This window comes from Harmonia axyridis, chromosome 4 (genome assembly GCF_914767665.1).
Source record: "Harmonia axyridis chromosome 4, icHarAxyr1.1, whole genome shotgun sequence".
NCBI lineage: Eukaryota > Metazoa > Arthropoda > Insecta > Coleoptera > Coccinellidae > Harmonia > Harmonia axyridis.
Window position 1 is genome coordinate 11830767 of NC_059504.1, and position 24619 is coordinate 11855385.

At 35.5% G+C, this 24619-nt stretch overlaps 1 protein-coding gene across 4 annotated transcripts in view; it reads left to right on the forward strand.

Annotated features, from left to right (window-relative positions):
• LOC123677412 overlaps positions 1-24619 on the forward strand; it is a 350465-nt gene that overhangs the window by 84310 nt on the left and 241536 nt on the right. For all 4 annotated transcript variants that reach the window (XM_045613910.1, XM_045613911.1, XM_045613913.1 and 1 more), the window contains exon 2: positions 24301-24355. In XM_045613910.1, the coding sequence (XP_045469866.1) occupies positions 24301-24355 (55 nt within the window). The remainder of the gene's footprint in view (positions 1-24300; positions 24356-24619) is intronic.

Sequence of the window (24619 nt, forward strand, 5' to 3'; positions counted from 1 at the left end):
ATGTTCAATGAAGAAAGTGTGAAATGGACATCCAAAAATGATTAAACTAAAAATATGAAGAAATAGTTTTTTGTGTATGTATCTGAATCCGGAGTCTAGAAGTTGACTTGTAATGATTTCCCCATGGACTAACACATCTGGATAATTTCGTTTCAAACAGAAACAGAAAATAATTGAACGAAAAATTGAGAGAAAAAGTTCTTTGGGTATCTATATATTTTATATAATATATATATATATATATATATATATATATATATATATATATATATATATATATACAGGGTGAGTCTTTGACTTGTACATATATTTCAACCGAAGATTCCTGAGGTCAAAAGAAACACTTTTTTCCTTTATAGTTTTTTCCGATTCGGCCCGGTTACAAAGATACAGGCTGTTGAAAATCGATAAAAAAATGTGATTTTCAGCTATATCTCGTAAATGGTTCTATAGAAGGAAATGATTTTTGAAATATAGCTTTTCCTTGATGTGATACATCTTCTCCGAACACAAGATTCCCTACACATCTTTTAGTTTCTTCATTATGAACATTACATCACATAAAAATACCAGAAATTCGGAGAACCCAACTCTTAAAAGTAATTTGAACGTTCATTGAATAATATTTGGCCAATTTGGAAAATAAAAGTACTCTTCATATTTTCTCCTACAAAGCGCCGTTTTCGAGTAACTTGATCTTAAAAAAAAAAAATTATCTGTGAAATTCGAAAAATTGGGTACTTTGGCTAAATGCAACTCTGTTCTGTTGTGGAAAAAAAACCACAGAAATGAATATTTACTATGATGTCATGTCTCAGATTTTAGAATTGAAGTACTAGCCAACTTGGTTTGAAAATGAAGTTATTTGAATAAGCTCACCTCAACTCTTCTATTTGATTACAAATTACTGAGCTTTGACACAGCTCTTATAAAAAGTAGATACTTCATTAAAATCAACATCCTATTTTGAAAAGTCCAGATTTCCCATAAAGCCCATGTTTAAAAAAGTTTTCACAAAATAGTCCCATTATAATGACAACAGTCAATATCCCACTAAAGACTGCTGCTATCGAACAATACTGTATTCTTCGAGGGTCATTCAAACTCACATCGAAACATACCACTAAGTACATACTAGACAAATTTTCATGTGATTGAGATTAAATACTTTTATTCTTTTGCTATTCCATAAATTCATCCTAGAGCATATGATTGACATACTTCCAAGAGTGCCATAATTGTTTTAATATGAAAACAAATAGGTGAGTTGAAAGAAACAGGATATTCAACTGTGGATATTTATATTGAATACTTTTCATTTATTTTCAATGGCAAAATCAAGAAGAATCAAGTAGTAGAGTTGGCTATAATGTAGGTACATATTATAGAACAAATTTGATTACAAGTGGAGTCTAACATTTTCCATTGATTACAGAGCCATAAAACTTCATTTCCATATTTTCACACTGATGGCTCCAAAAATATTGAAGCAGATCATTATTTTTATTTTTATGAGATAGTTGGAACAAATCAAATGCTTCATTTCATAAAGGAATTACTTTCTATCAGAATGCACACTTATTTATTTTGTATCCACACAATTATTTTGGAAATTGTTTTTAAATTTCTTGAAAATATGTATGGAACTTCAATATTCTCTTGGGTTTCTTCAAATCTTCGATGATTTTCATTTTATGCAAATATCATAAGACAATAACAGTGTAAACTGTAAATGAGTATTTTACATTTTAGGTTAGAAGTTAGAACATAGATAATTCGAACTGCTGTGTTTAAATTTGCAACACTCGAAATTTGAGGTTCAAACTTAAAACCACAGACTACTAGTCTGTGTTAGAACTGTCACAGATGAATATTATTTATTTGAGAATGTAAGGTTAAATTGCAATTCTACGAAATTGAAATAAACAACGATATATTATAAATGCGATATAATAAATGAATGGATATGAATTATGAATATCAGAGCTAAGCTAATATGGGTGGTAGCGAGCTCAATTCGTTATGATTATCGAAAATGAAATAGAAAATCAAGAGAAAAATATTTAATCTTTATCGTCAGTGAAATTGGAATAACTCATTTATTGTATTATAAATACTACTTTCTCAACAAATGGAATGTTAAAAGTGAGTTTATGATGGTTTTTCCAATTTAGTAGCTTATTTTCAAGTTTCAAATTGTAGATCTTATAATTGCGAAAACTTCGGTGTTCCGGTTACCAGGGGTGAATTAGCTCATTATGAAAATGAAGATCGTTCGAAAAGAGGACACATGAACACCTAAGAATATATAATAAAGGGTGTTTTTTTAGAGCTATAAAACTTTAAATTGCAATAAAACAACGATATTTATCCGTAAGATAATCTTGTGGCATTACATTTTGAATATGATTTCATATTGTGGCATATGACTGCCACGGCTGGCTCGGATGTAGTCCAATCTGGACGTCCAATTTTCGATGACTTTTTCCTATGGTTGTGGCCGTATATCGGCAATAACACGGCGAATGTTGTCAAGGGTTTGTGACTCATCCGCATAGACCAACGACTTTACATAGCCCCACAGAAAGTAGTCTAGCGGTGTTAAATCACAAGATCTTGGAGGCCAATTCACAGGTCCAAAACGTGAAATTAGGCGGTCTAAAAATGTGTCTTTCAATAAATCGATTGTGGCACGAGCTGTGTGACATGTTCATCGCTAAACAAAATAAAATGGACGTAGTGCGCGATACGTATTCCGCACAGAATCATCATTTTCGAAATAAAATTGCACTATTTGCAAGCGTTGTTCAGGTATGAGTCTATTTATGATGAATTGCCAAACCAAACTGAGAATAAATCACTTAACAGCTGTTAAATCGGTCGCCATCTTGAACAGTAATGCCAACATAAAGTTATATACATCGAAAAAATACACCCGTTATAACGTGTGTTTTTTAACTGCATGAGAAGTTTAGATGCTTCTTGTTTATGGGGGCTGATGCCAGCACTCTTCGTACGGCAGCTTTGGCCTTGGTTATTTCTGCTGCTTAATACTGTTGTTCGGTTTGGTTCAATAGTGCTCATGTTCATGAAATTGATGCACAGCTTACCGTTTCTATGAGAATTATTAGTGGAACTATTAGATCTACATTGGTTACCAGTGCTATCACATATATTCCCATATTCGTAGACAGGTCGAAGTCGAGAAATCTTAGGAAAAATTTGATTTCTATCCGAACTTATTTTCAATTCTGTCTCAACTCCCTGATACTAGAACTGCCAGATTGAAATCACGCAAACCTTCATGGATCAATACTTTCCTTGAATCAAATGAAAGTGACAAGGAAATTTGGCGTACGGAATGGAGTTCTTGTGATGTCTTCAACAAAAGTAATCGTTGATCTTTCAGAGAAAGTTCAAGGTTTCAATCATCCATCGTATGAAAATTTGGTGTATTTCAAATCGACTTAGAACTAGTCATGGTCGTTGCAATAGTATGCCTAATTGAATAAATTAGAAGCAGAATTCACTTTACATCTCGTTTGGCGTTGAACCCTTTCCAGCTTTTGAAATTATACCATACATAGTACGAAACCCTTGGTGCTCGAGTTTTCAAACGGAAAAGAAAGTTCGAGGAAGCAATTTCATTCGCATCCATGCAAATAATCAGCTCAAATATTACTAAAACAATGAGAATCACCGTGATACATGTCTAATTGGTATTGTTTTTTCTGAAATCGAAAGTAGATTGTCGTTCACTCCTACTGTCTGAAGTATCTAATTACAGATTAATTGAGATTCCTCTCGAACAACAGCTTGAGAATGGATTGAGACGATATGAAAGTTAATCGGTTCTTTCTGGTAGTTATTGATGTCACTTTTAATACCCAGGTGAAATAGATATAGGATTTCGATTATTCAGAATTACTCTAATAGAATCTAATATACACTACTTAACAATATTTTATGAGAAAACAACCATTTCGTGTTTCTTCTTACGAATAGAATTGGCGGCATAACCAAACTTCACTTTGGAAATGATAAAGATTTTATGGACGAATTGTTGTAATAGATTTGTGATTTATTTTGATGTCATTGTTATTTATGGCAATGCGGATATAAGGCCTATGTGGATCTACTACTATTTTATCTACACGCAAAAAAAGCTGGATCGATATGGGATATTAGGTTTCTTTCTATGCTTCTCATTAGGTGATTAAATCTAAATTTTCCAATAAGCATGAAATGGTTAATTGATATATACAATCTCAACTTGATAGAATCCATTTACACTGAGATAGTGAGTTTTGTTTTCCTGATATTCAAAATTGTATTTCTTCATTCTCTATGGATGGACAGACATAATTGAATTTCAGAAAGGATTCGTCATCAGTGGATCGAATCGTTCAAGACTATTCCCAGCTTCTGAGTAAATGATAGAGTGCTCTATTCAAGGATAGCTCAGAAACTATGCAATCCCAGCGTGCTCCTAAATTTCAAATAGAAACGAAAATTGCAGATTCTCCATTAAAAAAAAAAAAAATCTTATAAACATTTGCCTGCAAACGTTCATTTTCGAGATACAGGGTGATATTTTTTCTGACACACTGCCTGTTTCTTTCTTGCAGAACTTTTTTTTGGAGGTTCGCAGGTAGTTTAAAGAAATATAAGAAGAAACTTTGGTCCAGTACTACACTTCTTGGTTTCTTGTAGTTAAGTTGTATCTGCTAGCGATTTCGAGAAAAAATTCTAAACAATTCTCTAATAATCTTCAGGAATATCCAAATTATTATAAAGATCCAGTTAGTGAGCTGTAATGAATGAATTAAGTTTAAATTTTGGTACTTATTTACCTGATCTTTATCGAAAATTAATAAAAGTTCGACAAATTAGTGTTATCATCACAAAATGTAAAACTACAAGAAACTTCTGCTAGCCCATGTATACAGGATTTTTTGTCCGTCCAAAAAAATCTCTTATTTCTCGTTGTATCTCCAATTTTGAAACAACCTGTATTATAACCGAGTGATCACATTCAATTTTCACGAATAAAACCTCTGAAATTTATATTTGGTGAAATATTACGCTTACGAAGGAAACTTATGATATTTGGTATTTTTAAATGTTCTTTTCTATTGTTTGATAAATGGCGATGCCAAACATGCTGTTCATCATCGTTATTTTCGGTGAAAGAAAAATGAAAAGAAAAAGGAAAGAATTGGATAGACTAAGTGACTTCCGTTTTCACAGGATATTATTATACATATATTCTTCGTTGAAAGATACGACAATAAAAAATTCCAGTATTTCAGCGACAATTTTCCCCATGAGGTCGTTGGTACTATACATCTTGTTGATTTACTGTAATACTCTGTTTGTTTTGGGAGCATCGCGATGCTCCCCTCTCTGTTGATCACAACAACACTTTCTATTATTACGTTATCCCCCCTCCGCAATATTTTTGTTTTGTGTACTGAGACCACATCGAGCTGTGTTTTGTTGAATTCGTGGACTATTTCCATCGAAAAAGTAAATATAAACGATGATTTATCATTTAATTTCTATTTAAAAAAATTTTGAACCCACGTCGCGAGGTTCGAACCTGGTTGTTTCGGAATTTTTGAAACTCATAGCTCCGAATCAGTGACCAAAAATTCGACCAAATTCAAATTTTCCTTGAAGTTGTTCAAAAGCAAGTCCTGATTTCCATATGTATATTTTCGATTTTAGAAATATATAAAAGTTATAAAAAATTAGATCATATATAAATAAATATAAAAAGTAAGTGTAAAATAATACAATACCATATCTTCATCTTTTCTGAAGGAGTAGAGGATTAAAATAGCCTCCTCCTCTTCTTCAAATCTGCTTTATAATCATCTGCGTTAGTTTCAGTGAGTATATTTTTAGCCATTTCGAACAAATTTTGGTGGTTGAATATATGCACACCTACCGTAAGGTCACTTTTGAGCAGTTGCTTAATGATATACTTGGTCCAATTTCTCCCATGCTCCCACGCTTTGTGGGCTTTTTTGGCTTGACGAGCATCTTTATGAACGCTTTCATCGATAAATAAACACATTCTCTCAACTCTAACGAAATCATTGAAAGATCTGAACATCAAAACCCCGAATATTATTGGTATATCTATTACATACTGAGTACAGATTTGTCGGTAGTCCAAGTACCTCTGAGGAGACATGCAGGCTTGAGTGCAGATGAGGCTAGCTCCTGCTAAAACTTTCTGCTTCAGGAAATACATTTCGTCTTCCATTGAGCGTGTTGCTGGATGTACATGAGGAAAACCAGCAACCACGATTTCAAAATAATCCCCAAATTCTTTTCGTATGAACCTTATGAAGTCCTGGGCGAATGGAAAATCTCCATTTGGTATTTTCTCCCAAGGCCCCCTCCCCTCCTTGGGAATATGTTGCTTACACCATGTTCCTTCAGGACCAACAGAATATTCCTCATGCTCTTCCTAGTTTGAAATATTCCTGGGATATCTATCAGTACCATGTAACCTCTTTGTATCAATTCTGTTGAAACCAGTATAGGGGGTAAACATTTTGGGTCCTCAGATTCATCTGGATTGGGTTTCCAACTAACTGAACAGAAACTTGGTTGGATTCTGTCCAGAATGTCGTAGTCTATGGGTTTGTATGGATTCAACTCGACTGAAATCAATTTTTTGTTTCCTAAGTTTTTTATGATTTCCGTGAGTTTCTGGTTGGGATTGGGACTGAACGCTTGTGTCATTTTTGACACGTACATGTCTGATTGACATTTGACCTTCGAACGATTTTCAATCAATCTCATAGAGAAACATCTTTGGGTTTTATGATGCATAGAAAACCCGGTGTGTCTTCTTATAAAGGGTGTTTTTTTAGAGCTATAGAACTTTAAATTGCAATAAAACAACAATGGATTATTCGATTGACATGAATTTTATTTATCCGCAAGATAATATTGTGGCATTACATTTTGAATATGATTTCTGGCATATGACCGCCACGGCTGGCTCGGATGTAGTCCAATCTGGACGTCCAATTTTCGATGACTTTATCTAACATTTGTGGCCGTATATCGGCAATAACACGGCGAATGTTGTCTTCCAAATGGTCTAGGATTTGTGGCTTTTCCGCATAGACCAATGACTTTACATATCCTCACAGAAAGTAGTCTAGCGGTGTCAATTCACAGGTCCAAAACGTGAAATTAGGCGGTCACCAAACGAGACCTTCAATAAATCGATTGTGGCACGAGCTGTGTGACATATTGCGCCGTCTTGTTGGAACATCATGGTTGTTCATTTCAGGAATGAAAAAGTTAGTAATCATGGCTCTATACCGATCACCATTGACTGAAACGTTCTGGCCATCATCGTTTTTGAAGGAGTACGGACCAATGATTCCATCAGCCCTTAAAGCGCACCACACAGTCAGTTTTTCTGGATGTAACGGTGTAACGACATACACTTGAGGATTAGCTTCACTCCAAATGTGGCAGTTTTGTTTGTTTACGTAGCCATTCAACCAGAAGCGCGCTTCATCGATAGTGGACGTAGTGCGTGATGCTTATTCTGCACAGAACCATTATTTTCGAAATAAAATTGCACTGTTTGCAAGCTTTGTTCAGGCGTGAGTCTATTCATGATGAATTGCCAAACCAAACTGAGAATTAATCACTTGACAGCTGTCAAATCTGTCGCCAACTCAAAGTTATATACCTCGAAAAAAAAAACACCCGTTACTTTCAGACAAAACTGGAGATTTTTCAGATTTATACTTACTTGATTTCGAGTGATCGTGTCTGTTTCAGATACATCATTTATATTTGACATTTCTCTCGATTCTCGACTCTCGTGACCTTTGAGATTCGAACAATAATATTTTATATATTTTGCAGTAAAAGATTTAGATCATTGTGGCTTGGGCAGATAGTTGGTGATAAAAGTATGAAAGCTGAAACTCATATAATATGTAACTTGGATAAGTATCTAAAGATGCTATGGTCCAAATACAAATCTATCATAGTACTTCGTTAATTTCATGTGCCACTATAAATTTTAATGTTATTGTGATCAATAACCAGGCTATTTATTCCAGTTGAATTTAATTCAATCGAACCTCGTGCTGTAACTAATTCGATTGACCTACTGAGTCTCCACACTTTGTTTACGTTTTCAATTAGATAATCGATTGAATTTCATATCGTTTAATATGATACTATGAACGATACTAATTTATGCATTCTGATCTAGGCCTATATCAACAACGACTCATAGAAAGTAGGGAAATAAAACAATACCATTGTTTGGAACAATAGACTATTCTACTGAATTGCAGTGTTTCTGTTTAGTGGAATAACTGTGAATTTGATTGTCTTGAACATCTTGACGACTTGTCAGATGGTTTTTAGCGTAATTTACATTCTAAATTTAGAAGTTGGAAAAGATGGAGAGAACTTTCGTTTGTTATTTGATCGATAAAATCAGCTGAAATGGGAGAATATGCTGGTAAAAAATGTGGAAGCATTTTCTTGATTGTTACTGCCAATTGTATTTTTTTTAACACGCTTTTAGTGTGACAGAAGAGCATAATTTGCTCATATTTTTCTCACAGTAAACTATGGGGCTACTATTTCCTTCTAAATGGGCTATTTGATAGTACAAACAGTTATTGACATTTGACTTGTCAGAAAAAATATGTAATAACGTCCTGTCGTTTATCAGCTGGGAAATGGGACTGGTGCTTCCGATATAACAAATAGTCACCATACAGCTGAAATATTCAAGTTTCAAGAGATTGTACTTGTATAAGTATTTCGATTACCTTCAAATCTGAATTGATAGAAATGTGGTGATCAGAACACCACTCTATTTCCGTGAAATAAATAACATCAAATCTCAAACTTGTGATTACGAAGAATTTCCTGTCACTATTCACTTCAATAATCAATAACATCATCTAATATAGATATAGCCCTTCTGCTTGGAATCCAGGTATGAAGGTATACAAAATCACATCCTAAACCAGACCATCTAGAGCAAAAATGATAAGAATAAGACCTCCCTCGAAATCGTCTCGAAGCCCCTGGAAAACTTCCAAACCTTCGATTTTCCTCGCGGTTTTCGAGTATACGGGATGTTGCGAATTATTTTGACATTCAAGTCTCATTCCTCTGTGGGCAATTTGAAAGTACCACGACGAAAAATCTGCTGAGGGTCACAATCTCATATTCGATTAGTTTATCATCTCGATATTTGAAGTGTGATGTTTTCTTTGATAATAGAAATTTCGATAATCTTTCTTTCAACCATTTTTGTCATGATGAAAAGTTATATGCATCAAATATTTTCTTGTGGGCAGGGTTCAAACGGTAGGTCCTAGGAAAAAAAGTCATATGGAGGTTCCCTCCTAGAATCGAACAAATAAAGGATGTTATTTCCGAGGTATATAACTTTAAGTTGGCATTACTGTTAAAGATGGCGACCATGATTACTAACTTTTTCATTCCTGAATTGAACAACCATGATGTCCAGGAGCTGTGGTTCCAACGCAATATGTCACACAGCTCGTGCCACAATCGATTTATTGAAAGACACGTTTGGGGACCACTTTATTTCACGTTTTGGACCTGTGAATTGGCTTGCAATATCTTGTGATTTAACACCGCTAGACTACTTTCTGTGGGGCTATGTAAAGTCGTTGGTCTATGCGGATAAGCCACAAACTCTTGACCATTTGGAAGACAACATTCGCCGTGTTATTGCCGATATACGGCCACAAATGTTAGATAAAGTCATCGAAAATTGGACGTCCAGATTGGACTACATCCGAGCCAGCCGTGGCGGTCATATGCCAGAAATCATATTCAAAATGTAATGCCACAAGATTATCTTGCTGAGAAATAAAATTCATGTCAATCGAATAATCCATCGTTGTTTTATTGCAATTTAAAGTTCTATAGCTCTGAAAAAAAACACCCTTTATAATGAGTGGATCGTCTAAAAGGAGCTCAAAGATCCAGGGTGTCCGGAAAAAAGAAAGATAACCAGTGAGAGACCTTCCGGCATAGTGATCGCCGGATAGTATGTTCAAATTCGAACCTTATACATCTCATTATGAAATATACTTAGGAAACACAATACAATTTCACATTCACGTTTCTAAAACAGTCGTTTTGTTCTTCAACATAAAATAATAGGCTCCATTTACAAACTTCCTATATTCTTATCGATGTCCATCCTATCTCAACTCCACCGGCGAACACCGACACCATAGAACTTCCCATCAAATCCCATAAAGACCCACTAAATAACTTTTGCAAATCTAAACAACTATCGGGTCCCCTAGGCAACGACTGCACTTTAATCTCGAAATGAATGGAATCGCAAGACAAAGGTAAATTCATCTGATAAGGCCCCGTTCAGACTGCGAGGAGGAGCTAATGGTTATAGTTCTCATGCCGGGAGAAAACAATATAGAAAGGAACGTTTACAGATGAAATTGCTACAACTTTTATAATGAAACAGTCCCTGGGTCGTATTTCAGCGAGAACGCGGAAAAGTCTCACTCCGACCAAGTAGTAATTAGAAGGAGGCTTTACGTTCGAAAGGTTCTGATGTGAAACGATCAACTGAATGCAATTTACATGGATGCTCACTTCCTGGTTGGTTTGTCATTAAGAACGGTTATTTGCTGTCATCGATAAGTCGATAAGTTCCAGGTTTCGAAGTTGGTAGACGAATATTTATTAGATCTGTTAAAATGAATGGATGTTTGAGCTTTCTTTCGGCGAAAAAACATAACCTATTGGCGGCTTGTGTCATGCTGATCGTGTCTCCATAGAAAAGCCAAACAAGGTATCGATAAAATAAAATAACACCATATTTCGCTAACTTAACTGTTATAAAGGACAAGAAATGAATTCTGATTTCTCTATGAATATATTCGAATTTAGAAATATATGAAAAATATATAAAATAAGATCATATATTAAATAAATATAGAAAGTAAGTGTAAAAGAATACAATACCATATCTTCATCTTTTCAGAAGAAGTAGAGGATTAAAATAGCCTCCTCTTCTTCTTCAAATCTGCTTTATAATTATCTGCATCAGTTTCAGTAAATATATGTTTAGCCATTTCGATCAAATTTTGGTGGTTGAATATATATACACCTACCGTAAGGTCACTTTTGAGCAGTTACTTAATGATATACTTGGTCCAGTTTCTTCCATGCTCCCACGTTTTTTGGGCTCTTTTGGCTTGACGAGCATCTTTATAAACACTTTCGTCGATGACTAAACACATTATTTCGGCTATAACGGCATCATTGAAAGATCTCAACATCAAAACCCCGAATATTATTGGTATATCTATTACATACTGAGTACAGATTTGTCTGTAGTCCAAGTACTTCTGAGGAGACATGCAGGCTTGAGTGCATATGAGACTAGCACCTACTAAAACTTTCTGCTCCAGGAAATAAATTTCGTCTTCCATTGAGCGTGTTGCTGGATGTACATGAGAAAAACCAGCAACCACGATTTCAAAATAATCCCCAAATTCACTTCGAACCTTAGGAAGTCCTGGTTGAATAGAAAAAATCGCCATTTGGTATTTTCATCCCAGGCCCCCCTCCCCTCCTTGGGAATATGTTGCTTACACCATGTTCCTTCAGGACCAACAGAATATTCCTCATGCTCTCCCTAGTGTAAAATATTCCTGGGATATCTACCAGTACCAAGTAAATCCCCGAATATTATTGGTATATATATTACACACTGAGTGCAGATTTTTCTGTTGTCCCAATACCTCTTAGGAGATATGCAGGCTTGATTGCAGATGAGATTAGTACCTGCTAGAACTTTCTGCCTCTGGAAATACATTTCGCTTTCCATCGAGCGTGTCTATGGGTTTACATGAAGAAAATATGCAAATTGGCGGCTTGGGTATAAGTGTGTATCAATGCAGAATCAAGTAAGTAATAGAATAGCCTCAACCTCTTTCATTTCTTCAATTGAATATTGTGGGCTCAAGATTCGACATACCCTTCTTAACATTATTTATATTAGTTGTAGACTTGTAGATAGAGTAAACAGGATGTTGAGAAACCATTATATCCAGATGATGTCACTGTTTGGTGTGCAATTCTTGCTGACGGTGTATATGGTCCACATTTCTATCAATAAAATAGCAAATGAGTAACAGTCAAAGGAGAACGATATAGAACAATGTTAAATGAAGTTTTTCCGGCTGTTTTTGAGAATAATCTGAATGGTCTGTGCTTTCAATGGGATTATTTCTAGAAATGGTCCAGTTAATTATCCTCCCACTATAAAAGATATTCTAATTCCACGAACTTCTCACATTTGAGGTCACATACAACCTGACCGATTGACCCACATTACAAACACCAGAGATTCACAGAAACTTGTTGGGGTTTGTCGTTATCAGAGGACTAGATATACCTCTGTCGCACTCCTTTACTTCAAACATTTAATTGTAAATTGGCTGGTTCGGTTGCTGTTCAATTAGCGATTGAATTCTAGGCAGATGCTATTTCCCGCAAGGTGGGAAATTACAGATCGAACCGGTGGTTGACTGCTGATTGCTTCGTGCTTCTGTCCATATCCTTTCGGAGAGTGATTTTCCCTGTTCGGAAAATTGCTCAGATCGCCCGTGCCCTGGAGAAAATTGCTACTGCGATTACGTAGTGAAGACTTTTTGGTTCAACGAACTTTGGTCATTTTAGTTTGTTCTTTTAGACGAAATGTTTACTAAAACGACTGCTTTACAATTTTATCGCTCTATGGAGATGGAATGATTGTCAGTTGTTGAAGAATAATGAAATTTGGCTTGTCCATCAATCAGTGCGCCTTCCAGAAAGTCTTGATTTTTTATATATTTGAAGATTTTTTTCTAGGGAAGATGTTGTTAACATACGTTTGTTCTTTCAAGAAAATTTTTGGAGCTTTCGACGTGGATTGACTCAAACACAATACATCGATGAATTTCATTCGACCTTTGAATATGAAGTACCCACCAAAACCAATGTTTATCGCTGACATAACGGGTTCAATTGTGGTCACCGTTTGCTCAAGGACGAATTTCGTGAAGGTCATTCAAAATCAGTAGATGTACCAGAAAATATCGATGCTGCTCAAAAACTGATAATGAAAAATCAAATCGTCATGTAAGATACCATGAGATAGAGGCACGTTGGCACATTGGTTCCACCAGCATACATTCAACATTTGGCTAGCGTTGGATCCCTCATCATTTCATAATCTCTTATGAAGAGGCTTATGTCAACTGGTGCAAAGAAATGCTCAAAACATTGAATAGTGGATCTTCAAAAGACGTTTATAAGATCTGGACTGGTGACGAATTTTGGATATACGTATAATGAATGAAGCTTAGCAGGAGTCGACCTTATGGGTCTTCCAAGATGAACAAAACCAACAAAGCACATCGAAGAAAATATTAGCCTGTTTCTTTGCAATAACGAGACATGTGGCTACTGAACCATTAGTGCAACGTAGAATCATACTTCATCATGACAACCTGAGCTCTCATACTATGAGGCTAAAGTTAGAACAAGTGATCTAAACGTCGAATTAATGGGTTATCCGAGGTTTAGTCTGATTTAGCACCCAATGACTATTTCTTGTTGCTTTAAATAAAGGATAAATTTTGTGGAGAGAGTTTATCAACACCAGAAGTGGCAGTTGATGCCTTCACAATTCATGTTTCGGAGATACCTAATTCGGAGTGAAAAAATTGTTTTGAAAATTTTTTGACAGTTCTAACAACCAATCAAATTTTGTCTTTTTGTGTCATATGAAACAATTCAACTCTCAGAGTTATAAACATAGATACAGGGAGCATATGTCATTTTCAGTAAGTAAATTTTGTCCCCAACATGAACTATCAAATTTGACATGAGGCGCGCGGAAAACATATCAGTGATACTATATTTTACTCTACTGGAGTTCCTTCACAAAGAATGTACTTCTTATGTCCCATAGTGAATTAACGTTTCAGATAAACCCAAAATATATTGAAATAAATACATAAATATATCGGAAATTCAGTAAACAAACTTCAAGCGCGCCAAACGACGTGAAACAACAGATGACACTAGGAGAGCAAAAGTTGTCAAACCTTGGATTTCAGCAGGTAGATACAGAAAATAATAAATATTCTGCTTATTATAAATTCGACAATTACGAGAAATATCGGATTCCAAATATTCGAATTTGCATATTTAATCGGGAATTACTCAAATAAATATATTTCATTCAATAAATGATATAGTAAAATTGTGGATTTGAAAATATATCACAATCCGGCAACGTTATCTTACATTATGTTGGGGACATGTAAAAATAGCCTGTTCTTCCTCTATCTATGTTAATTACTCTATGATTTCACTCAATCATGTCATTATTACACTGATAATTGGATTCATTTCAATTATCAATCACTATGACAACACGATTGAGTTTGACAAATTCATTTCAAATAAATTCCAAAACGACACGTTTTGGCAATGCGTTTGTTCAAAGAATGAAAAAGTATGAATGCGCTAATCAAAGAAAAAATTTTCAGAAATACAACAAACAGTCACAAATATATTTGGGGAATATTTATGGATTTTTGCTGCGAACTAGAATATGAATTGAAAGAACATAGGAGCTTGGAATTGGGATTGACATTGATACTAAAAGATTGGGCAGTCACTATGAGAAAGAAATACCGAATATAAAGAAGCAAGGGTGAAGACAATGTACTATAATAACTATAACATTATGATTGATCGGTTTAACAATATAGTATATGCATACATCAGCCTGATATGTCCACGATGCAATGGTAAAAGCTTCTATAGTAGAGAATAGCAACAAATCTAATGGTTAGTTAAATTTCAATAAAGTCATAATATGACAATGTTATCAAGCTCGTATCTTGGTAACAATCAAGTAACGAGCTCTCGATTGTCATAAAATTATCTCATCTATTAATTAATGTTCTAGGGATATAACTACTGAAAATTGGTTGAAACGAATGGAAAAATGTATTTTTCTTTATGGAGACTATTTTGAGAATCAATAAAACCGTTCAAATGATATCTATAGTGTGTTTTCCTATTAATTCTCGAAATATAAAAGGCAACACCGAACCAACTTCTGCTTTTGTTGAGAAATATTTCACACATCTCCAAATTACTTTAAACTCATTAAAGGGAGTCGTCAGCTAATTAGTTCTCTGTGCAACGTCTCGAAATACCTTTTTTTCTTGGGGAAAACTAATTTTCGAACCACTCATATTCAATTCTTCCAATCTCCGATGTTTCCTGTAATTAGGAACCAGACATGTCACAAAACATGAATCGTACACGACCGAGTCGCTCGATTCGTGTCTAACGAACTGATCTCGTCGGGAATTATTTTCGAAACCTAGTTTAGTTCCTGTTCCGCTTTAAATATAGCAGTGGCGTTGCATCCGTTCATCTTATTAATAGAGTTTTTCCAGATTGCGCCCGTTTGAGCCCGAATTTTTCGATGAACCCCCTCATGTGTAATGGCACTTCGTTAACTCCTATTAGATTCCCCGTGTTATTCACATTCTGTTGGGTTCTGCAACAATGAACCTCGGAAAAGGGAAACATAGATTCGTTTTGCGAGAATATGGGGTTGCAACAGCCCTGGTAGTGTTTTTTATTTTCATTTTCAACTTGAGCTAAATGAACATTGTTTAACAAGTAATTTTAGCTACTAGTTGACCCTTTTAGATGGAATTGTGTAGATTGGGATTGCATGTTTCGGCGAGAGGGGTAATGAAATTCACCTATTACTGCTGTTCGATTGCATCTGTTTTTTTTTCATTTTCACTGTATATATATTCTTTTAGGATAGGGCAATATGAAAAATTATCAACTTCAAACAACAGAGCATGTGTAGATGTAATCTCAGTATTAGCAGAGGAAGTGTAAACGGGGCATCATACATTTCAACGTATGATATGAGCACAGATAAAAACCTGAGCAAAAACTCAACGCATTAACAGTTCAGTTGGTTTTAACAACTTATAATACACTACGCCGATCTGATCCCATCAACTACTGAACATGACCTTGGAACCGTGAAGATTCGGTTTGAACGTCAATGTGTTAGCATGGCCGGGGATATCCCATGATTTTCTGCGCTTGGGATTATCGTAATGAACCCATTTTTCGTCTCCAGTCTCAATGCGATGCATAAATCTCTTTCGTCCTTGCCTTGCAAACAACTGTTCTCAAGTAACCAATCGCCGTTCAACATCTCTCGGCTTCAACTCGTACGGCACCCAATTTCCTTGTACCTGAATCATTCCACTAACTTTCAGGCGTTTTGAAGTGGCTTGTTGCATCCCTCCCAATGATCCTGCCAATTCTTGATACGTTTGACACGAGTCTTGATCAAGTAATGCCTCCAATTCTCTGACTTGTTTAATCGATAATAACTTCATGATGCAGAAACAAATCGACTAATATTTCGATAGTGTTATGTTTTCAAGTAAGCAAGCTTATTGTATGACATTTAGGATCTAGTTTTCAACTGGATCAATTGAAAATTAAATATTGCAAGCCATCAAAGAATGTAGAGACTTAGATATTTGCAAGGTTGGCATGGACCTCGGCATGGACTTATAATACGAATAAATTTCGATGAACAAAGGCAACAGAGGAATAAAAGAAAGACGCCATTGTTTACTTACGGATGCTCAAGGTACATGAACCTTATACTATATTTGATTATCGTAATTGTGAAAGGAAACCCTAGGTTTGGTTTCTTCAGGCTGGGTCCATGACATTTCACGTTATACCCTGTGTTATACCCGCTTCCCAACCGACTTTCTCGTTCCTGATTTACCCGCGATCCGGGTCGGGATCGTAGATCCTCCACTAAATCCCGGATTTAACCACGTGGAAGTCGCCTGAAGACGAATAGGCGCACGGTCTGCGATTTTTGCAGGAAATTGATCACTCCAATCTCAATCTATCGGGCTGCATTACAATAAAACGGCCGTAAAACCCAACTATAAATTTCATATAAAGTACTCGCGCTCAATACAAAGAAGCACGTCGAATAAAAAACGGCGTCTTTCTCATTCTGTCGTGAGAGCGTCTGGAACAATGGTTCCCTCTGCAGCCATCATGTTTGCACCATAAATCTGTCACTGTGGAGAAAGTGAGGTCCACGGGGATTTCGAGGGGGGTATTTGTGATGTTTACCGCCCGCGTGCGCCGCTGTTTCATTATAAGTTATTTAGGAAACGGCAGCGGTGTTCCTGCTTATGCTCAGCCTCCATAATGTATCATCCTTTGATAAAGTGTGTTTCGGCCCGTTCGCTCGGTTGTAACTGGGTTTTTGCCACGGAAATATTATTGTGATTTATGCTCTTGGGCTCAATCGCATCAATAACTCTTCTTCTGCGAACGTTGAAGTATATCGACTCGTCAGTTTATAATGTTGGAGAATGATTTCGTAGACGTCACTTCGTTGTGTTAGCTGTGAGCTTCAGCAAGTTTGCCATCTGTATATTCGAATGAAAAACTAGATCTTTCAAACCACAACAGCTGATGAAGGGATAAATGAATAATTTGTCCACAAACGTCACAAATTGCCGACTTTATTTACATCAATTCATAACTCACTGAGTACAAAACGTCCCAACAAGCTCTCCATCTGTATATTTGAATGCAACAATGCTGAAGTAAAAACACAGCTGGTGAAAGGGCAAATAAACAGTTTTTTCCGCAAACGTTACAAAATTTCAATTACATCAACGTCAATGCAGATGTTGAAATAAGATTTCAGTTCCAGTAAGCTCACCATATGTTATTAAAACGAAAAAAAATAAAGTGCTGAAGAGGATAATCAACAATTTCTCATCGAATAATGTCGACAAATCAGTAACCAGAGGAATGAAGTTCACTCCATTCAATAAGTTCCAGGCACAATCATTTTATTCTTTAAGAGGGATTACCACCACGCATATCAGTCAAACATCAGGTATCCATTAATTTTCCCTTTGGAGCTCCTGCGATGATCAAACTTTGTACCTTGCGTTGGACGGTGTATGAAGTTGTACATTCATTTCATCTTCTTTCTCTTGACGAAGCATATAAGTAGAGGGGAACACTGTACGACGACGGTCGAATATTTTTTTCAGAAAAAAAAAACTAGAATTTTATAATAATAATAATTATTATCGAACTAATACTGACGATCGATGCCGATATGGGTGTCCAACAAATGAGACAATCCAACATATCACGGGAGGATGTCAAATGTTTGCAGGAAATGAATATAAAGAGAGACACCATGCTGTAGGAAAGATACTACACCAAGAATTGGCAACCATATTAAAACTAATTCATTCTGAAAAAATGCCATATTACAACTAGGTACCGACCGGAGACCATTCTGGAAAACGAACGCTATAAGCTGTATTGGGATCGTACAGTTTTGACTGATAAAACAGTCTCTCACAATAGACCGGATAAACATCAAAAGAAAGCATTACTCGTTGACGTAGCAATACCAAATAACAACAACCTGCGTCAAAAGGAGGTCGAAAAAATTTCAAAGTATAGGGACCTCGAATTTCAGATAAAGCGTCAGTGGGGAATGATATCAACGAAAATTATTCCAATTATCATCTCAACAACTGGAATAGTGCCGAAAAATCTCAAGAGGAATATCAAGGGGCTTTGTTGAGTGACGTTTTAAGAAAAAAAAGCATGATTTATTAAGAGGAGAGTAAATTTTGTTGCTCCACTTAACTGCTGGCATTACTAAGTTCGGTCATCAAACATTTTTTTTCACCGCCAAAAGTGGTAGCAAGCTAGAAAAAATTTAAAGGAAAGTTAAAAATTAGACATGGATGGAAGACTTAAAAGCAAGTTTGAAGCAGGCATTATTAATTTCGAATATTAAAACCTCTTGTCATTGATTAGACATAATTTTATGTTCATAACAAAATCGCCTAAAAACCTAATAATTCCTCACAATCTGAACCATCTGCCAACAAACTGACGGTCATATCTGAAGTAAATTCCAAGACCAAAGTGGCCATAAGAAAACTTAATTTTCCTGGCATGAAAATCACTCTCTTCGTATCTTCATTCCTGAAATGACTCGCAAATAACCAAAAACGCTTAACCATCGCCCGAACATGCCGCTCAAAAAAAATGCGAGATATTTCAACTTCTCGCATAGTTGAAAAAAGTTCCTGCAGAGCATGGTCTAATCCTGCGCTCCGGGGCCCGCTCGCAGACACTGCGGAATCCTAATTTGTTTTCAGAGAAGAAATTTTCCGCATAAAATTATTTCAGTCACGAAATGTGCTAATTGAAAGTATTCCATTACATCCGAACGAAAATGCAGCGATATAGCGACTGCCACACTAACTTGGCAGTGTATTCATAGTGCAGGAACACATTCTGGAAGACGGGCTTATACTTTTATGGGATTTTCACGGCTGGTTTGCCAGGTTCCAGACAACGGTAATTAAAAATGTTTTCAACCCTGTTCGCCAACGTGAGCAACAGGGGCGAATTGAAAAAGGGCTATTCAGGCTGGTGGAAAACGAACTGGCGGAACGTTTTCTAGGTATTTTCTGTCTGTTGCTCCTTTTATGAACTACGAACCACAAACGGGTATGCTAGAGTATTTCGAATAACTACATTAAACTACAGTCATGGGTACTCTTTAGATTCTTCAGAAGAATCAATATGTGATTATTCATGAAAATTTATTGCATTCTAGTGACTAGTAGAAATTCCCCTATATAATACAAGTAAGTAAAATTAAGTCAGAAAATTTCTTACATCGAATTTAGTAGATAAGCAAAACCGAACCCTGTTCAAGGTTATCCAGGTGCTGCTACCGCTGCTATTGTTACAATAACAATAGCAACAAAAACAAGAGCATCCACAATTGCAACTCCAGCAACAGCTGTAGCAGTTATTGTTGTATCTGGAAGAGTTGAATGCGAAACTGAATACTGTGAATGATGAATTTGGAGGAAACTTAAACAGGTGAATTGAAGGGTCGAAAACAAACTCAAGTGAAAAGATAAGGAGTTGAAAGGAAGAAGTGAACTTGAGCATGAAAATTTACTTCTTCACTCTGAGTATCGCAAATAAAGAAAACACCAAATGAAAATGACTTGATGATACAAGGTTTGAATGTTCAAGCTTGGATCATCGAAGTGACGACCTTGAATTTGATATAAAATGTTCTAGAACTCGAAGATAAACCAAACTCAATTAGAGACATATATAGCTTAGGAAAGGGAGAAGCTAAGTCTGTCTTTGAGAGGTTGGATTCTTTCAATGAAATCACCGAACTATTGAGAAAGGTTGAAGAAGAAGTTTCTGGAGCCGTTAAGATTTTTGTGCACAAGTGATTTGCACTAACTTAAATGAATAGTAGGGATTCACGGCTTAGCTTGATATTCATGTTACTTGACTCAAGCTCAAGCAGCTTTAGCTTGACTTGAAATCAACTCGAGTTCAAGTGAATTAGTGGGTTTTCAATGTCGAGTCAAATACTTATTTATTAAGTACTTGACTCAACATTGAAAAACTACTACTTGACATGAACTTGAGTTGATTCCAAATCAACTTGAGTCAAGTATCTTGAATATCAAGCCTAAAATTCCTAACGAAGAGACGTCTTCTAACTGAGCTTGATCCTTCACAGTCCTAAATCATAGGTTCGCCAGACGTTACTTACTTTCTGATTTGCCAGATGTGTTGTACTCAGTGGTATAAGTATGACTGCAGGCTTCAAAAAAGGTGTAAATAAACATTCATAGTACATCTGTCAGCTGATACTTCCACTATTCCATAGATCAATGGATAAAACCGATATTGATAGCTTCACAAAACCGGTAGATTACTAGAGATAATAGATCTGGGTAGATCTATGGGCTTAGTTCATCTGGTAGCCAAAAGTTTCAGCCGATTAGATAGATCTACCAAAATAGAGAAATGTATTCCTCAAACCTATAAGAATAATAATAAAGTTTTGTTCCTGTCAGACATTCAAACAATAAGGATAAGTTAATGATACAATGGATAAAATAATAACTAATACAGATATATAAACTACTTAAGAACAGTACAGGGGTATTCTTCAATACTCTATTATAACTATCAATTAATAAATTTCCAACTGAATTCTATTCTGGTATTGTCTAAGGTTCACTGATTCATATGAGTATCAAATTTAGCAAACTGTTCATTATACTCTAATAAACCACAACCAAGGCATCAATTTGGAGAGCATGCGCTTTCAACTTGCTTCACCTAAGATTTCGATCAACATGAAGCCCAAGGAATCTAACACAATCAGTTGACATCAGATTTCCTCAGTGTTTCTTTGCAATTTAAGAATCTGAGTTTTTGCCAAGTATTAAGACGCCACTAGTCTATGAAACATTGAATGATAGATTCACTAAGAATCCTGCATACTAATAGTCTCGATTCGAAATACAGTTTGGCAAATCATTATCGAAGAGCAGAAAATATAGAAGCTGCAAGACTGAACCTTGAGGGACTCCTATGTTAGTGGAATATTCGCGAGAATGATATTCATGCAATATCTACATATATTTTTGGTTAGATAAAAAGCTGTTAAGAAATTCAGGAAGGACTCCCCTAGTTCCTAAGTTTGATTACTACATTTCTGAATTTTCAGACTTTAGCACCTGTTTGGTCTGCCATCTTTTTCTGACCGTCGTGCGCGAGGCGATCTCATCGTGACTTATAGCGCCCTCCATGGGCTTTTCGGTTGTGATATGAGTGGATTGTTTGTGCGAGATCGTGCGGGACATCATCTTAAGCTCTACCGCGAAATTTTCCAGTGTACCGTTCGAGAGCATTTTTTCTCTAATAGTGTATTCCACGCTTGGAACGCAACTGGAAGTTGTATGCGCCCAGTCAATAAACGCTTTCAAAAATCGTCTTGATCATCATTTGACTTTATCGTGTTTTCCAATGTTAATTTGTTTGTTTTTTTCCTTCTTTCTCTTTTTGATTGTATTGTTTTGAACTCCTTGCTCACTAGCAAATTATTTCTTTTAATTTATTTGTACCTGAGATGTATAGGTTTTTGCCTCCTCTCTTATTTTCAATAAATAATAATAAAAAAATAATTAAATCAATAAATTATAATAATAATAATAATTCTTTCAGTTTTTCCAACATTCACTCTTCTCACTGACTCCTTCCCCAACAGATCATTTCACTATACGATCCTGAATCAAGCCTCGACATTCCCAATCCCTTATTAGCGTTAGGAAAATGTCTAGCAGCAGGTTCGTTTCGAAATTACGAAGTAATTAAAAAGGGAGTCTACTGTGCAGCAGGACTGGGGGCTGCTAGCCCTGAATGGGTTCGCGCGATCGCGTCGCCCTTTGCGCCCGTACGTGTGCTAGGGGTTGACAAGGAGGGAACAATGGACTGGTGGCATTATTTCCATTCAGGGTTCAAGTACGCGTCTGCAAGGATTGAGATGGATGGGAATACAAAAAGCTAGACGTTCGGCATGGTGTTTTGCACAGTCGGCGGATTTCGATGTTTCGTTGTTTTCGACGGTTGCAGAATGTTGAGAGTGGGGGGGAGGAGAGGGATTGCTGTCTGATGTTTGAGGGGTTTGTTTGCTTGGGGTAGTGCGCATTTTGGACTATTTGGATCAAATATTTGCTGTATTTTGATGTTTCGCATTTACTATTCGGTAGGTTTTTGTTGACTTCATTCTTGTCGTTTTATTAACGATAATCCTATTGCGGTTTGTTTTGTTTTCAAAATGATGTGTTTTTTATATTATCTATAGTTGTGACCCATGATTATGTTTTTTTATATGATATAACCCACGCACAGGTTTATCCTTTTGTGGGGATTTTATATTGTTTATCATTAGCTAGCTGATAATGGTTAAAACTTCCTATGTTTTTTCCACAAAATATTGATTGTTAACATAGAGTTATAAACATAGATAGAGGAAGTATACGCAATTTTAACATGTCCCCAAAATGGTTAGATTACGTTGTCAGATTGTGATATATTTTCAAATTCACAATTTTACTATATCATTATAATTGTAAATTATATTGAATGAAATATATTTATTTGAGTTATTCCCGATTGAATATGCAAATTTGAATATTTGGAATCCGATATTTTTCCTAATTGTAGAATTAATATTGAGCAGAATATTTATTATTTTCTGTATCTACCTGCTGAAATCCAAGGTTTAGCAACTCTTCCTCTCCTAATGTCATCGGTTGTTTCACGTCGTTTGGCGCGCTTAAAGTTTGTTTTCTAAATTCCTGATATATTTAAGTTTATTTCAATATATTTTGAGTTAATATGAAACGTTGATTCACTATGGGACATAGGTTGTGTGTTCTTTGTGGAGAAACTCGCGAATTGAGTGAAATATCGTATCACTGATATGTTGTCATTTCCGCGCACTTCATCATAAATTTGATAGTTCATGTTGGGGATAAAATTTGCTTACTGTAAATGACATATGCTCCCTCTATCTATGTTTATTACACTGAGAATATAAACAATATGAGAATTACATTGTGTAACATTGTGCACAATTTTTGAGGGTGAAAACATAGAATGTATAGATCTTGTTTTGATCATAATAGGGCTACTTTTCGGTATATTTACTCCTTTGCCCTCAACTACTATTTATTTCAACTACAAAAAAGTTGACGATATCGACTAGAAGAAAAAATTCATTTCTTAAAAAGATAAAATTTAATAAAATAGATAACGAAGTTTTATGTAAATAAAATTCACTCATTAGAAATTGAAATTGAAATCAAACCAAATACATACATAAAACATAAACAAATGAAAAATCTGTGAGGCATAGTCTTCACCCCACCTCTATATCCCACAACTCACCAAAAACATATCCACGAATGCACCTAGATGTCAAAACATATGTATGTTTAGAATTTTCTCTAAATTCGTGGATACTTGAAATGCTGGCGAAACTATCTAATTAGAGAAGAATTACTTTAGTCAGAATATACTTGTTTGATGGCATTCATTATCAGCAACTTTATTAAACATCTGTTAGTTCAATTATGTACAAGTATCACTTAATTAGGAAAGCGTTAGTGAAGGAGTTGAGATCATTAAATTCGATCAGCCTTGATCATTAATTTCATTGATAGCTCTTTTGGTTTTTTCATTCAATTCTTTTCTTTACAGATATTGGATTCCGTTCTTCATTTTTTGAATGTGACAACAGATGGAGAAATTTAAGGTGAGTTTCTCGCTTTTATTTTCTTGTTGTTGTTGTTCTTATTTGGCACTGGGTTAGAATAAAGAAGTATTTCAGTATCATCTGTCGTACAAAATGCAATCAACAATGCAGAATTCATCAAGATGATAATTTATAGATACCCATTTTAGTAGGAGAAAACATTGGAATAATACAGTGAAGAGAATATATTGAATGATCGTCATATTATCTTTCAAAATGTCACATTGATTATATAACTCATGTTTTGATGAACCAATAGAATCC